The sequence below is a fragment of the Monodelphis domestica genome, chromosome 3 (assembly GCF_027887165.1).
Source record: "Monodelphis domestica isolate mMonDom1 chromosome 3, mMonDom1.pri, whole genome shotgun sequence".
NCBI classification, from domain to species: Eukaryota; Metazoa; Chordata; class Mammalia; order Didelphimorphia; family Didelphidae; genus Monodelphis; species Monodelphis domestica.
In genome coordinates this window covers 27,831,711-27,848,464 of record NC_077229.1, presented here as the reverse complement: position 1 = coordinate 27,848,464, position 16,754 = coordinate 27,831,711, and the positions used below count along the sequence as shown (strand labels likewise).

Sequence of the window (16,754 nt, the reverse complement as noted above, 5' to 3'; positions counted from 1 at the left end):
TGCCAGGCTCTCCGAAGAGTCACGTGGGAGTCAGCGGGGGAATGGTCCAGGCTTTGGCCAGGGGTGATTCTTCCTCTCGGGCCTGGCCCAGGAGAACTCTGCCAAGTTCAGTCCTGCTCATTATAGAGTCACTGATATCGGAGCTGGAGGGGCCTCAGGGATCCAACCCCCCGTAGTCTGAGGCCCAGAGGAGGAAAGTGCCCTGCCTCAGGCCCCCCAGACAGAGCCGAGGTTTGACCCCGGGTCTCCCAACAGCTCCCTTGGGACCGATAGGCTTGGGCCAAGCATCCAAGGACAAGTAAGATGACCCTGTGGGGCTAGTTAGCGGCCTGCCAGGGACAGGGTCTCCCTGGAGCCAGCACTTGAACACAGAAAAGGGATCGTCCGGGTCCCCAGAAGCAGAGCAGCACCGCCAGGCCGACTGTCTACAGTGACGGCTGCCACGGCTTCTGGGGCCCCAGGCGGGCAGGCAGCAGCGGCAGGAGCCGTACGGTAATTACCGCGGGTGGAAAGCAGTCATTAATACAGCGAGGGGGAGCTGCTTGGCGGCTGCCAGGAGAGACGGGCTAGGAGGAAATTGGGAGCCCTGTAATTTTCCCCCCGGGGGTTCAAGCCTGTCATTCTCCTATGTGACAACACAGGGGATCGGCCCGTCACAGCCCCGGCAGCTGGTGGGAGGGGGTTTGATGGAAGGGAGGGGGCCGGCAGAAAGGAAGGGTATGCTAACAGTACTCCACTCCAGGCACTTTCTCCTTCTCTCCCTGTGGCTACTACCCCCTAAAGGAGGAGGTGCCCCTCCTCCACAGATCTCAGGAGTGAGAGCCTGCCTGCCCCCCACCCTCAGCTCCTGGGTCCCACCCATGGGCCCCAGCTTGCCTCAGAGGTCTTTTATCCTTCCCTTGCTCCCATCCTTCCATCCAGGCCTGTCTCAGGACACTGAGCCTGAGGGGAAAGGGGCAGAGTCCTCAGAACAGCAAGGAAGCCCCCTGCTGCTTAGCTGTGGCAGAGAAGCAGACAAGCCCCCCAATACCTGCTCTCACCCTGCAGCAGTGGCCAGCTCCCCCTCCTTCAGAGCTCACCCCTCAGTGGCTTCATTAGGCATTCCTCCCATGTCACCAGCTAATTAGTGTCATGTTAATTGAGTATTCAGGATGCTGCCACCTCCAAGGGTAGTGGTGTCAAGATGAAGGAGAATGCAGATGGGCCTCTTGTCTCCCAACCCTATCCCCTGCCCTTCCCCGTTGTAGGCACCAACAGCAAGGACCCTGGCTCGGGGGGCCCCAGGGGGGGCTCTGTCCTCTGTCTCCAAACCCTGTGCTCATGGGACATCATTCAGAGGGTCACGAAGGAATAGCAGGACCCCACCTATGTGAACTCGGACAAGTCCCTTCCTGTCTCTGGGCCTCAGTTTCTGCCTCTATAAAATGAGGGGGTTGAATTCAATGGCCTGGGAGATCCCCCACCCCTAAATCCCAAATTTACAGGAGTCTGTGATAAGGTGTTTCTGGGTTAATAATATCACAACAGCTTGCTTTCTCTAATGCTTCCAGGGTTTTAGAGGTGATCTCTGGCAACAGGGTTCAGATCCCCAGATCTCCCTGGCCAGGGTCCCTGCTGTCATTGTTGGACACACACATCCTAGAAGGAAGGTAGCTGTGAGGATTATTAATTCATTTTTCACCAGACAAGAGAGCCAAGAACACAAAGATGAAGTGATTTGCTCCGAGTCAGAGGCAAGATGCTTTGCCCACAAGTCCTGTGCTCTTGGTACTACGGTAGGCTCTATCTGATCAGGGAAGTGCCCTGCCCTCTCCTGCTAAAAGCCCACCTTTACTGGGAATGGGCTGGCTTCTAGTGGGTCCTGCTGCTCCCCAGCTTCTTCTCTGCCTTTTTTGCCTTCCTGCCCTTCTCTCTCTTCCCCTTTTCCTCCCAAGCTCATTCCTCTCCCAGTCCAGCCTCCTGGATTACTTTTATTTATCCTCTCAGGCTCTTTGTTTACGGCCCAAGGCCAACAGCTCTCTTCAGCTGGAGGACAGAGTGGAGACTGTCTCCCTCTCCCCAACTGTTTGTAGGACAGTCTGCTAGATAGGATGGGGAAGAGTCAGGAGCCCCTTCTCCACTGCCGCCTCTCCACACTGCTGTGCTCCTCCCCCCCCCAGCAAGAACCCCAAGAGTCAAGGTAGAGATGCTATTCTCTTAAAAGAGGTACTGGCTGGGGATGCCTGGTACAGCCCCCTTCTCCCTATAAACCCTGACCAGAACAGGCTGAAGATGGGACGAGTGGGTATCCCCAAAGCTGAGCACAGTACCTGGCACATAGGAAGTACTTGATGGATAGATGCTGAGTGATTATCAATGGATGGGAAAAGTACTGAGTTTTTATTAAGAAGACATAATTTCAGCCAAGCTCTCTAACTCGCTAACCCTGGATTACAAAGAAGGTTGAACTAGATTACCTCCAAGGTGCCGACTAGCTTTGTACTCATGGAAGGCATCATGGTACAGGCTAACAGTCAGAGGTGAGAATCCTATTTAGTAATCAATTAGCATTGGACTTGAGATAGACCTGAGTTCAAACCCTGCCTCAAATACATACTAGCTGTGTGACCCTGGACAAGTCACTTCATCTTCATTTGCCTCCATGCCCTCATCTGTAAAATGGGGATACTAGCACCTACCTTGCTGGGTGGATGTGATCATCTAAAACATGGTAGAAATAAAGGGGGTTATTATTATCTTCAAATATCTGAGGGCATGCACAAAGAAAAGGATTCTGGGATCAGAGCATCTTGGAGCAAGATAGGGCCTCAGAAGTACCTATCCTGTATTGCATAGCTCATTTAACCTTGGCATTTCTATAGTATTTCAAGGTGTACAAATACTTTCTATTCTCTGATTTGTTCCTCAAAACAACCCCATTTTACAGATAAGGAAACAGAGGCTGAAAGAAGTTCAATAGCTCACCTTGGGTCACAGTGCTACTTAGGTGGGGCTGGATTTGAACCCAGACTCTCCTGATTCTCCATCCCACACTCTCTTCCATGCTGGGCGCCAGGCCCCAAGGACAACCCGGTGACCGTGACCAGCCAGCCCAGCCCCCATTCCCTCTGCAGCTCCCATCTTGCCGACCGGAATCAGCCAGGAATATGAAGTGGTCTCACACGTCTCCTCCCAGTTACATTAAGTCCCACTCTGAGGCTCTGATTTTAATTGGTTTAATATACTCGTTAATAACAATGTCTATTTAAGACACCTGTAAAAGGCCCATAACATCCCCTTAATGGCAGCAATGGCCGCTGACCTCGTTTCCATTCTGCCTTTTAAATTACCCTTACAAGGCCTTAATGGAGACGTGCCCGAGGGAGCAGGGGAGGAGCTCGGCCTGGGGAGGGGCTGGGTGGGGAGGCACACATGCACACACGCACACACGTGCACACATGCACACACACGTCCTTCCTTCCGAGCTCTCAGTGTCCCTGTTGGGCAGCCCCAGCGCCTTCCCTCCCTCCTCCCAAACTCTGCATTCTCCAGTAGATGCTTGGCATCTCCCCTGTTGGCGTGGAAGCTCCTCGCACTCCTCACTCCTGGCCTGGGACCTGGCCCATGACGTGACTGTGTATGTCGCAGCATGCCGTGGGCATCCTGGGTCTATGTGTGCCCTCGCGTGTTTTTGGGGGGGAGCCTGGCCCAGACCAGGATCCGGCACCTCTGAGCACCAGGATGTGCAAGGGGGGGTCACCTACTCAATTTTTATCCATTTGCATATGTATGGGTCTGCACGTCTACACCCTACTGGGTCTGCGTGTCTAAACCCTACTGGGTCTTCGTGTCTACACCCTACTGGGTCTATGTGTCTACACCCTAATGGGTCTACACACTAATGGGTCTACATGTCTAAACCCTAATGGATCTACACCATAATGAGTCTACATGTCTACACCCTAATGGGTCTACATGTCTATACACTAATGGGGTCTGCGTGTCTACACCCTAATGGGCTACGTGTCTACACCCTAATGAGCCTTGGTGTTCTGTGTCTGGAGTCCCCTGGGGTCCCTGAGCCTAGAGCTGGCAGGCACCACAGAGGCCTGGGTCCACGTGTGCTCGAGTGCCGGTGGGGGGGGAGGGGGCGGTTCCGCACCTCCAGGGGTTTCCATGTTTGTGGGAGTGACGTCCATGTACAGACGGGTAGAGAATATAGACAGAATGAGGTGGGGAGTCAAAGGGAAAAGGGGAGAAGAAACGACATTCTTGGCACGAGGGACGGCCGCGGCAAAGGGATGGAGGTGGGAAATGGAGGGCTGAGTGTGCGGAACGGTAGGGAGGCAGATGTGGTTGTCACTGAGTCTGAGTGAGTCTGAGGGTGTAGCACCACCCTGGCTCCCTATGGCCTGCCCTGGAAGGCTGCGGGAGCTGTCTGTAACTGGGGTTTTGCGCACTTGTTGTGTCCCCTGTTCACCTGGGAGCCCCTGGAGGGCAGCACGCAGATCCCAGGCAAGGGGGGACCTGCCTGTGGCGGCAGATACCCTGGCCTGAGAGTGACCGAGTGTCCTGGGGGCAAACCACCAGACCCACATCGAGCCTTCTTGTCCTCATCTGAGAAATGGGAGCATAGAAAGGACCTTGGGCAAGTCGTGTCGACCTTCCCAGTCACAGTTCCTTCGCCTTTAAAAAGAGGGTCCTGGAAGCCAGACTAGCAGGGGAGAAAGAGCATCCGATTTGGGTTCAGAAGAACTGAGTTCCTCTCTCCACTGGGCTCCCTCCTAGATGTGGCATCTTCTGTGGGTGTCTTTTCTTTTTTTCTTTAAGTTCTCCTCTTCCATCTTAGAATCAGTCCTGGCCATTGGTTCTGGGTCACGAGAGATGTGAGGCTGGTCAATGGGGGTAAAGTGACTTGCCCAGGGTCACACAGCTAGGAAGCATCTGAGGACAGATTGGAACCCAGGATCTCCCATCTCTGGGCCTGGCTCTCCATCCACTGAGCCACCCAGCTGCCCTGCCTTAAGGAGGTTCCTTAACCATTCTGGGAAGCCTCAGTTTCCCCTCTACGAAGCGAGAGCCTAACAGAGATGGGCTGCCTTGGGAGAGAGTGAGCTCCCCATCCTTGGAGGTATTCAAGCAAAGGCTAGTATACCTGTATGCATCAGGTATATTAGGTAGGAATTGGGGTGGATCAGCTCTCCAGTTCTGTGATATGTGTTCTCAGATTTCCGGGCTCCCTTCCAGCTCTCAGGTGCCCGTGAAACGAGCCCAGGGCAGCCCCTCTCCCCCAAGAGGCTGTTAGGAGTGGGGATCTAGGTTCATGGGGTTGGCCCGGGCCACTGAGGAGCTAGAGGGGGGCCTCCTGTTTTGGGGTGAGGGAGGAATGGAGAAGTAAGGCAGAGAGAGTCTCGTGGCACTCACGTGGAAATGTTTGCCCGTCTTCAAAGAGTGTGTGTGAAATGCTTATCTGAGGTCTTTTTCCATACCATTACTTACTGGAATGAAGTGTGTGCAATTGCATTTGGCCCCCAGAGCCAGGCCTTACTGCGGAGCAGAGGGGGGCCTTCAGGGTGGCTGCCTCCCCCCTTCTTCCCCCAAAGTTTCCTGAGCCTGTTGGCTGAGGAAGAAAAGGCTGGGAGACCCCTGTTCCTGCTCAGTGAGAGGCCCCTTTCTCTCACCCCCAGGAACCCCCTCTAATGGTGTCATTTTCATTGCCATCTGGGGCACTGCCTCTGGATGCTTGGCAAATGACACTGGGGCTAGGGTGCGAGATGGGGACAGAGAGGGGTGCAGGAGGGAAGAGCCCAGAGAGGTGGCCCTTTATAGATGAAGACCCTGACACCCAGGGAGGGCAACAGATCTGGACTGAGCTCCCCATTTTACAAACAAGGAGACTGAAACCCAAGGGGTCAAAGGGGCCCCAGAGGCCAGCTAGACTGAGCTCCCCATTTTACAGACAAGGAGACTGAGACTCAGAGAGGTCAAAGGGGCCCCAGAGGCTCCCCAACTTATAGATAAGGAAACAGGTCTGGGGGGTGACATGACTTGTCCATGACTAGTAAGTGTTGCAGGTGGGAGAAGCTCCACTCACTGCCTTCCTGCTTTTGCCTGCTCAAAAATCAACTTCAAAGCCACAAAGACCCAGATTCAAGTCCTGGCTTTGATCCATACAGGCCATTTGGGCAAATCAGAGCTACTAGCCGCCCCTCTGAGACTGAGAGCAGGGATGGGGCTGGCCTCTGTCAGGAGACAGGGTTTCCTCCCCCGGGGAGCTCCCTGGACCAGTCTCCATCCTTTGCCTCATGGCAGAAGCTTCAGTCCTAGCCTGCTGTCAGGCACCTGCTAGGCTTTGAAGATGCAGAGATAAAAGTGGAAGCCTTCCTGCCCTCTGGGAGCCCCTATTCTGGGGGGAGGAGGGGGTCACCCAACATGGACCCCAAGAAACAAATACAAAATGCACAAAATAACATCACTCCTGACCCAGAGCCCCCTCCCGAATGTTGGGAAATTCCCAACAGAGATAAATCGTCCCATCCCATTGGGGCCCCCTCTGAAAAGCTGACCCTCTGAAGTTTGGTCCTGCAGACTGTTAAATCTATATTTTAGGAAGGGAAAACAAAGGGGAAACAGCATATATAAATAATATGTAATAAATAATAAATGCTGTAATTTCCCTCACTATAAGACATGCAGGGAAACATCCTAGACTAGGGAAAGCCGGACCTGGCTTCAAACTCAGCCTCAGACCCTTCCTAGCCGGGGGACCCTGACTGTCCAGCCCTGACGCTCTTCTCCCAGGAAAAACAAACAGAAAATCAGTACGAATGATACTTTTTAGCTGAGTGACCCTGGGCAAGTCACTTCACCCCCACTGCCTAGCCCTGACCACTCTTCTGCCTTGGAACCAAAACGCAGTATAGATTCCAAGAGGGAAGATGAGGCTTTTGACACCCATCTATTTCTATGAGATGCCTTTGCCCCGGGTTACGCACCACATGCTAGGTCCATCCCCTGACTGTCCGGCTGCCCACAGTCCCGGTCAGAAAGTCTGGGAGGGACAAGAGGGAAGCAGAAGGGCTAACGGGGGTCGGGGAGGCCTCAGGGGACCCCCTCTTCTGGATGACTCCAGGCCAGGCGTTCCCCCATTTCCCCCCTTGAGGTTTTAAACACCTAATTTATTCCATCCATTAGATAGATTTTGTAGATTTAATCATTTTCACAGCTGGTGGCTCATTGGATACTCAAGATAAACTCCAAATGAAACTATAATGGGAAGGACAAATGAGTTTTCACTCCAGAATGGCAGAAACTTGCCTGAGAGAGGGTTGGAGGGGCACGAAAATATATACAGATATAATTTTTTGTCTGCAGCTACTTTTGCTGACTCCAGTAGGTTACTACAGTTAATTTCCCCAGTTTTGTTCATCTGTAAAATTGCATAAAAGTGACATTTTTGTGCTCATTATGGCTGCGGCTGATTTATAGCGGGTAAATGGAAAGCTTTCCTCCTTTTTCTGGGACTCTGGAGTGGCGCTAAGCACCCATGAAATTGCTTGTATAATGTAGTTTAAATCCAATCTCAGAGAAAGATTCCCCCCTTGGCCCGAGTGACATTTCCATTCTCCACACCGACTTTCTCTTAGGCCACTTAGGAAGAGTTCTGTCCAGGAACAGGGGCAGGTCAGAGCGCCGAGCGCCTTGCCCCGGGTAGAGCCTGGGCAGAACCGGCCCAGGGCCAGGCGGAGAAGGGAGTGTTGGAGCCCGAGCAGAGGGGAGGAACCGGCCCAGAACACGCTCCCCGCCGCCTTCTGGGCAGGAATCTGGCCGGCAAGCCTCTGCCCAGTCCTCCATCTGGCCCAGGCACTCAGCTGACGGTCCTTAGGCCTTTGCAGGTTAGCCGAGCGCTCTGTGTGTACCATCCCACTGGAGCCTCGGGGCTGTCATGATGCCCATTTTACAGATGAGAACGCTGAGGATCCACACTCAAGTTTTCCTGACTTTAGCCCTCCATCCACTGCACCTCGTTGACAAAACGGCTCCTGCCCAGAACATGTTCTATGGAGGAAAAAGCAAAGTGTACCCAGAGAAATAGATGGGCTTTTCTTTGTTTTTTTAAGCACTTCCCAAGGAGGAAACTTCTTGTACTGAGGCTTATGCCCCAACTGTCCTGTGATTCAGTCTTACCCAGTTGTCAGAGCCCTTTAGGGGTTAAATGACTTATCCTGGATAGAGAGACTGAATCTGAACCCAGGTCCCCCCTCTCTGCCCTACATTATATTTTGTCTCCTATAAAATGAAGGGCTCAATTCAATTCGGGTCTCAGACACGTTCCAGCTGTGTGACCCTGGGCAAGTCACTTAAACCCCCTTGTCTAGCCCTTACTGCTCTTCTGCCTTAGAACTGACACTTAATATTGATTCTAAAACAGAAGGTCAGGGTTATTTTATATATATATATGATGGGGCAGCTGGGTGGCTCAGTGGATTGAGAGTCACATCTAGAAATGGGAGGTCCTGGGTTCAAAGCTGGCCTCAGACACGTTCCAGCTGTGTGACCCTGGGGAAGTCACTTAACCTCCATTGCCTAGCCCTTACTGCTTGGAACCAATACGCAATATTGATTATAAGACAGAAGGCAAGGGTTTATACTTCTAATGGGGAGCTCAGGGCTACACCTGTCATTTCCTTGATATAAGGAACTCTCGCCTGTGGAAACGGCTATCAAGAAGGCTGGCCTCTTCTCAGCATCTAAGGCAGAATTTGAACCTGTGAGAAACAGAGACAGAGACAAAGAGAAAAGGCAAGAGACAGAGGGAGAGAAAGAGAGGGGAGAGAAGGGAGAGACAGAATCAGAAACAGAGAGGGACAGAGGGAAAGAGACAGAGACAGAAAAGAATGGAGAGAGACAGTGGAGAGAGGGAGAGAGAAAGGGAGGGAAAGAGATGGAGAGAGAGAGGCAGAGAGATGGACAGACCGACAGAGAAAAGAATGGAGAGAGACAGTGGAGAGAGGGAGGAGGGAAAGAGAGGGAAAGAGATGGAGAGAGAGAGGGGGAAAGAGAGGGAGAGGCAGAGAGATGGACAGACCGACAGAAAAAGAATGGAGAGAGGGAGGAGGGAAAGAGAGGGAGGGATAGAGAAAGAGACAGAGAGTGAGAGACAGCAGGGAACAAGAGAGAGAGAGAGGTCCTGGGTTTTAATCCCCCTGATCAAGCTCCTTCCCCTCTCTGGCCCTCAGTTTCCTTATCTGTAAAATGAAGAGGGTGCTCCTGATCTCTTCCAAGGTTACTTCCAGATCTAATTCTAGAGCCTTCTGGTCCTGGGCTGGATGTCCAGACAAAGGAGAGGAGATCCAGGAAAGCCAGGATCGGATCCCTCCTCCGGTGCTTGGGAGCTGTGGGACCCTGGATCAGTCTCTTCGGTGCCCTGGGCTGCAGCTCTGATCCCCGTGCCTCGGGAGGGTGAGCCACCCGGAGTCAGGCGTCTGGGCTCCTCCTCAGACGGCGCAGGGTGCGCCCCGGCCTCGGAGGGGGCTGGAGGCCAGGAGGAGCCCCCGAAGGAAGGTCTCGGGGCGCCCTGCCTGTTGACGGCTGTTTGTTTTGGCTAACAGCTCGGACATTTAATGTGTCATGTAAATTACACTCTTCAGCCCGTGCCTGACAGTTCATAAATAAGGCTCGGCCACCGGGCTCAGCCTGCTGTCAAAGCCAGAGACAGGGTGAGGGAGGAAGGCGGGCAGGCAGGCGGGCAGGGTCCCAGGGGCGCTGGGAGAAGCCGAGAGGGGCGCAGGCTGCCAGCCGCCCCGAGTTCCAAGGCCAGCCTGGGAAGGGGGCACCGTGGCGTGCCGATGCCAGAGGATGCTCCTCGGGAGAGAAGCCCAGGAGCCGGCCTCATTAGCCAGACTGACAGCAAAAACAAGTGGGGGACGAGGAAGTCCTGACTGAGCCCCCTCCATGTGCCAGGGCCGAGGCCGGAGCTTTGGACAGGACAAAACCAGCCCCTGCCTGCAGGGAGCTTCCAGGCAGACAAGGCTTGCCCAAGCAGCGTCAGAGGCTCTTCCTCCACCTGGATTTTTTAAAATAGACATTTTTTAAATGAACAAAAATCTATTTTTTTCCTTCTTACCAGCCCCCCCACCTTCAGAAAACCCTTCCAACAGCCTTTCTGCCTGGCTTCCAAAACCCTCCGCCATCTGGCTCCAGCCACCCTCTCGGGCGGACGGCGCATTTCTCCCCTTCATCTCTCCTTACACGCTAATAAAAGCAGCCTACTTACTGCTGCCCCTCGGCCTCCTCACCCCAGAGTCTCCCCCAGCCTTCTCTAGTAAAGGCCACCGGCGTAGGGGGCAGCTGGGCTGAAGCCAGGACAGGAAGTCCTGGGTTCAAATTTGGCCTCAGACACTTCCCAGCTGGGTGACCCTGGGCCAGTTACTTCACCCCCATCCCCTAGCCCTTTCCACTCTTCTGTCTTGGGCCAGATACAAAGTATGGATTCTAAGACCAGAAGGGAAGGATTAAAAAAAAAGGTCAGCAGTTCGAAGCCGACAGGACCTGCAGGGTCTTCTGGGCCTCCTCTGGTAGGCAGCGGTGCTGGCATTCGTGCCCGGCCCTCTGACTCCAAACCCTTTCTGTTAGGAGTAGCACGCTGCTTCTAATTAAGAGTCATTTGTAATCACTTTTAGCTGGCTTTGGGGAGAGATTGAATGGATGACTGGGTGAATGAATGAACAAATGATTGAATGAAAAGGCATTAACGAAGGGCCTACTGTGTCCCGAGCGCTGTGCTAATGGCTGGGGACACCAGTGGAGAACACGAGCCATCCCCACCGTTCCTTTTTAGTTTTTAAACCCTTCCCTTCCATCTCATAATCAATACTAAATATTGATTCCAGCACGAAGAGCCATAAGGGCGAGGCAATGAGGGTTAGTTGACTTGCTCAGGGTCACCCAGCTGGGAAGTGTCTAAGGCCACACTGGAACCCAGGACTTCCTGTCTCCAGGCTCAGCTCTCAATCTATCGAGCCACCCTCCTACCCCTTGTCCCTGCTCCTCTTCAGGAGTCTTCACTCTCATTGGGACAGTCATCACAGAAAAGAAATCCTCCCAGGAGGGTATGGAAATCCCAAGGGTGGGTGCCAGGGCCTAAAGGTGCTTAGTTATGGAAGTCATGAAGATGGTGGGTCTAGAAGCCTGGGCCAAAGGGGGAGGCCCGATGAGAGGATGTGAAAACAAGGGGCTGGAAGAGAGCAGAGGGATCGGAACCCAGGAAAGGCAGCAAGGGATCAGGGTAGGGCAGCTGGTGCTAATGCCCAGGAGAGGACCCAGGGTGCCATGGGGCACTGTTAGAGCCAGTGTCCTGGAAAAGGACCTGATGAGATTTCAGGGAGAAGGGGGGCCCATGGAGCCTGGGGCAGCCAGGCCCCAGCCCAGAAAGAGCTCTAACTCTTGCCGTGTGTCTGTCCTAGGTGAGCCGGTGAGCTCCATGCATTCCCCGCGGTACCCGAGCCCGGCCGAGTTGGACGCCTACGCCCAGAAGGTGGCCAACAGCCCTCTCAGCATCAAGATCTTCCCCACCAACATCCGCGTTCCGCAGCACAAACACCTCAGCCGCACCGTCAATGGGTACGACACGACGGGCCAGCGCTATAGCCCCTACCCGCTGCACGCCAGCGGCTACCAAGGCCTGCTGGCCATCGTGAAGGCAGCCGTGTCCTCCGGCTCCGGCTCTGCCCCGGCTGCCGCCGGCGCCGCCTCCTCCTCCGGCAAAGGGGTGGTCAAGAGCGTGGAGGGCAAGCGGACGAAGCTGTCCCCTGCGGCCGTGCAGGTGGGCATCGCGCCCTACCCCGTGTCGAGCACTTTAGGGCCCAGCGCCGCCCCCCTGGGCTACCACGGCGGGCAGAAGCCGTTGGAGGGGCCCGCCCCGCCCCCCAACGTCACGGTGGCGGCTTCGGTCATCCCCCTGGCCGGGCGCGGGCTGGCGCTGCCGCCCTCCAACCTGCCCTCCATTCAGAGTATCATCTACCAGGTCAACCAGCAGTGCCAGGCCCAGGGCTCCCAGCCGGCCTGCCAGGGGGTCGCGGTCACTCACCCCAGCCCGGCCAAGCGCCCCACGGCGGCCACCCCCGCCGGCTTCTCCGGCATGGCCGGCTCCGCGCTGGCCTACGCCAGCGCCATGCTGCCCGACTGTCGCAAGGGGGCCGAGCTAGTCGTAGGGGCCACGCCGGCCATGGCGCTGGGGGGCCTCAAGGCCGCCGGGTACCCGGACGCCGGCGGCGGCGGCGGCGGGGCCGGCCTGGACTATTTGCTGTGGCAGCAGAAGCAGCAGCAGCAGCAACAGCAACAGCAGCAGCAGCAGCAGCAGCAGCAGCAGCAACAGCAGCAGCTGCGCATGTACAGCGGGGGCAGCGGCGGGGGCGGCGCCGTGAGCAAGTCCCCCGAGGCGTGCGGGGCCGCCCCCCGCCCCTACGCGCTGGGCGGGGCGGGGGACAAGGTGAGCTCCTCCCCCTTGAACTGCGTGGGCATGCACGGCAACTTCGCGGTGGGGCCCTACTTCGCGCCCCCCTGGAACAGCATCCTGGTCACCCCCAACAGCGACTGTTACAACCCGGGCCCCGAGCTGGGCCCCGGGCCCCGGGAGCTGGCCGTGCACCCCGCCGCCGCCGACGGGCTGGCCGGCCTCCCCAGCAAGACGGTCTGCAACACGTCCATCCTCAGCAGTAGCCTCCAGTCGCTCGAGTATCTCATCAACGACATCCACCCGCCCTGCATCAAGGAGCAGATGCTGGGCAAGGGCTACGAGACGGTGTCCGTCCCCCGGCTCCTGGACCACCAGCACGCCCACATCCGCCTGCCCGTCTACAGATAAGGGCCGCGGCCCGGGCCACACGGACAGACCAGGAGGGCGGGAGCCGGGGGAGAGGGCCCTCCTCACCCCCTCCGCCCCCGCGGGCCACCGGTCCAGGCTTCTCCCGGGCCCTGGGAGACCCCGAGAGGCCAGCCGGGAGGGCCGGGCCGCCTGAGCATTCAGAAGGGGAGAGCCCAGGGGCTGGTCAATGACTGGGGGGCTTCTTGGAGGAGGAGGCCAGGCAGGAGGTTCCAGAGCCCCCCGGGCGCTGCCAGGCCTCCGCCATGGTCCAATCTCTCACTTGCACTGCTTTGCAAAAAAATTGGGAACCGTCTAGAGAAAGCAAAAGAAACCACTTGGAAAACATGGCTGGCGCCGGCTCTGTGTGGCCCCTCCTGCCCACTTTGGTGTCGGGCTGCTACCGGGATGGTCTTCATCCAATCCTAGACTGGATCGGTGGGAAACTGGAAGGGTGGGGGCGGGGGAGGGGCCAGACTGTGCCATCTTTGCCACCTCCTTGACTCCCTGGCCCTCCCCCCACAGTCCTCTCCGGATGCCATTCCCCATCCCCCAGCCTTCTTGGCAGAAATGAAAGAGCCACCAGAAGAGGCCCCACGACTGTCCTGTTCCTACCCCTCCCTCTTCCTCCCCTGGGCGAGCCATGACATCTTCCCCCTGGCCCCGGGGCCTCCCTTCTGAGGCATCTCAGCCAGGGTCACCGGAGCCTTTGCTCAGTCTCCAGGCCCTTCTGCCCATTGGCCATCCTCCTCCTCCTCCCCCCTCACCCAGTAGGAATTAGAGACACATTAGATTTTCGAAGCCCAGGATCCATCCTCCCTGTCCTGTTGGTCATCTTGATTTCCTCCCTCAGATTTTTGTTTTTCTGAAATTTAAAAAAAAAGCCCCCCTGCCCTGCCTTCCCCTCCACCACCCCCCATGCCACCAACCAAGTTTGTGGCTTTATTTCCTGGTCCTTGGGTATTTATTTTCCATTTTCTTGGAACGCCCCACCCCACCCGCAGTCCATTCCCCATGTCTGTCGGTAGAGTGGGGAGCCTAGAATCCCAGGGGGGCTGCGTTCGAGAACACCCCTCTCCTTGCCCTACCTCCTGTCCCCTCAGGCCCCAAGCTCTTCCTCTCTTCTTCCCCTCTCGCTCTACAGTCGTGCTCAGACAGAAAGCGTTCTTTCTGCAAGGCCTGTGCAAGCACTAAGTGCATTTACAAATCTCTGAGAATGTTTTTTGTACTAAAATTGACCATTATATTCTACTGTGAGAAGTGCTGTCTGCACTATATTGTTTTAAAAAGAGAAAAAAAACAACAAAGAAAATGCGGATGTGTCTCTGCTGTTGGATTGTCTTTACTTCCCCCAGCCCACCCCAAAAAGGATGATCTGCCTCGAGCCTCCTGAACCTCTCTGCTCTGTTCAGTGCCCCCCTCACCTGGTCTTGCCCTGCCCCTGGGTCCCTCAGGACTGCGGACCCAGGATCCTGCTAGGTTGGGGGGCTGTGAGTCAACCCAGTGAGTCAGACATCTGACCAGAAGCTAGAGGAGTAGGCAACTAGGTGGCTCAGTGGGGAGAGCCAGGCCTGGAGAACTCAGGAAATCTTGGGTTCAAATCAGGCACTTCTCAGCTATGTGACCCTGGGCAAGTCACTTAACCCCCATAGTCTAGCCCTTACTGCTCTTCTGTCTTGGAACTGATATGGATACCAAGACAGAAGAAGGTAGGAGGGAAGAAAGGAAGGAAGGAAGGAAGGAAGGAAGGAAGGAAGGAAGGAAGGAAGGAAGGAAGGAAGGAAGGAAGGAAGGAAGGAAGGAGAGAGAGGAGGAGCAGGAGGGAGAGAGAGACAGAGAAGAAGGGAAGAAGGAAGAAACTAGGGGAGGGCTGGAGTCACAGACAGTAATTCTGGTCCTAGGGTGACCACTGAGAAAGGAGGCCAAAATGAACTTATACTGACTGGTTCAATATTCAATCAGTGGTGGCCAAGTCTTAGCGGAAGGACCCCTAAGCGGCAGGGAAAACAAAGTCCTTGGACATTTTTGAGACTGATGCTCCCAGCTAAATACTTGCAGGGATGCTACCTGGATTTGGGCTACGGAGATACTCTGGAGGGATAGCTTCCTATTTTAACTCATTCTCTGGGCATCTCAGTGAATAAGAGTCAGACCTGGAGATGGGAGGTCCTGGGTTCAAATCTGGCCTCCGACCCTCCCTAACTGTGTGACCTTGAGCAAGTCACTTAAACCCCATTGCCCAGATCTCATCACTCTTCTGTTTTGGAACCAGCACTTCGGTCAGGGTAAAACAAAACAAACAAGAAAAAAATATATTAATTCATTATGTTGACTATCTTTGGTCAAGGCAGTCTTTATGACAGGTCCCATGCCTATCCCAATTATTGCTAACAAAAATGTTAAGCCCAGTTGTTTCTACTTATTCAAGGAGTATAAGTAATCCCAGCACTTTCTAAATTTTCACAGCCTAGGCCAATGCTCCAGTTGCCCAGCCCTGGTGACTGCTTTGACTGGGAAACAGCTGGAGAAGATCAGAGAGATAGTCTAGGTGTGGTCAAGGAGGTCTGCTTGTAGGAAGGGGTCCCTGTTAACCACCAGACCAAACTCCTCACATAGCCCTTTGTAAGAATGCTATCTACTCCATCTCTGATGGCTGGAGTCAGGTGTTGAATGTCCATGGAATTCCCCATCATACACTACAAACCAAGAGGCTCTGAGCACCCTGATGCCCGCAGCATCCCAGATACAGGTTTTTAGCAGTGGCTCCCCACATGGCACCATAACCAGGGCCAGGTCTCTGGAACCTAGCAAAGCAAGAGATCTGGAACTGTGAGCAAGCCAGACAAGAGCCTGGAGGAAGACTGAGGGACTGGGGTCTGAATCATAAAGGAACTGTTCTGTGCTGAGGTGGGCGGGGAAAAAGGCACCTGAAATCCATTTTTCTTCAGCAGATGCAGTTGTAGAGGGTAGGTAGGGGGGAGGCTTCTGGCAGGGGAAATAAAGACCTGGACAAATTTCAAGGCAGCTTCTGGGGGCAGGCACACTTCCAGCAAAATGGGACCAGGAGAAGAGAGATACCACTACCACCACCACCACCACCCTCTTCTCCAAAGCCTTGGTGCCTTACATGTCACTGCTCATGGCTGGTCTTCAAATGCCATAATGGGCACTGGCTAGAGTGCCAGGAAGCTGGGAGATAGCATCCTCCCTCCTCAGAAGCACTCCCACCTTCCACCTCTCACAACTGGGGAGACAAATCTGGACCACAAGGTCAGGGAGTAGGATGCTGAGGTCCTATAGGTGCTGAGACTTCACCTATCAGCCTTTCTCCTCCTAGAGTCTGAGGGAAGGAGGGTTGGGGAGAGTATTCCTTCTTTTATCAGACTCCCCTCCCATCTCCCTGTATTCCTGCATTTCTGGCTCTGGCTCTTTCTCTCTGTCTCGCTTTCCTTTCCCCTTTCTCTCCCTGTCTCCCTCTCTTCCCCTTTCTGCCTCTCTTTCTCTCCTCCTCCCTTCTCATTCTCTCTCCCTTCTCCTCTCCTTTCTTCTTGGGGTCTCTTCTCTATCTCCTCTCAGTCTCAGTCTCTGTCTGTCTCTCGCTTGACTGCCCCCACTTGGTCTCCAGCCCTTAATCCAAAATAAGCCTCCCCTCCATTCCAGGCTGCCCCCACTCCCCCTGGGCCCTGACAATGCTGCCAGGCCAGGCGGGAGGGAGAAGAAGATAATGGCCTCACATTCCATAGGGGCCCTGGCCTGCTCCCCAGGGCCACGGCCATATGGTGCACTATTGTGAGGCCGGGGGCTTAACCAAACGTTGTCTGGAGGATGTTGAGGAGAGGAGGGCTCCGGCGGCAGCATCTACTTATCCCTGCTTTTGGAGAAGTGATGGATGAATGGCCGCCCCCTCCCCATG

The 16,754-nt window shown here is 55.1% G+C and overlaps 1 protein-coding gene across 3 annotated transcripts in view; it reads left to right on the top strand.

Moving 5' to 3' along the window:
- FAM222A (family with sequence similarity 222 member A) overlaps positions 1-14,167 on the top strand; it is a 71,524-nt gene extending 57,357 nt beyond the window's left edge. For all 3 annotated transcript variants that reach the window (XM_007490422.3, XM_056821594.1, XM_056821595.1), the window contains one exon: positions 11,445-14,167. In XM_007490422.3, coding sequence (XP_007490484.2) covers positions 11,445-12,844 — 1,400 coding nt within the window. In that variant the 3' untranslated portion in view covers positions 12,845-14,167. The remainder of the gene's footprint in view (positions 1-11,444) is intronic.
- The last annotated feature ends 2,587 nt before the right edge of the window (positions 14,168-16,754 follow it).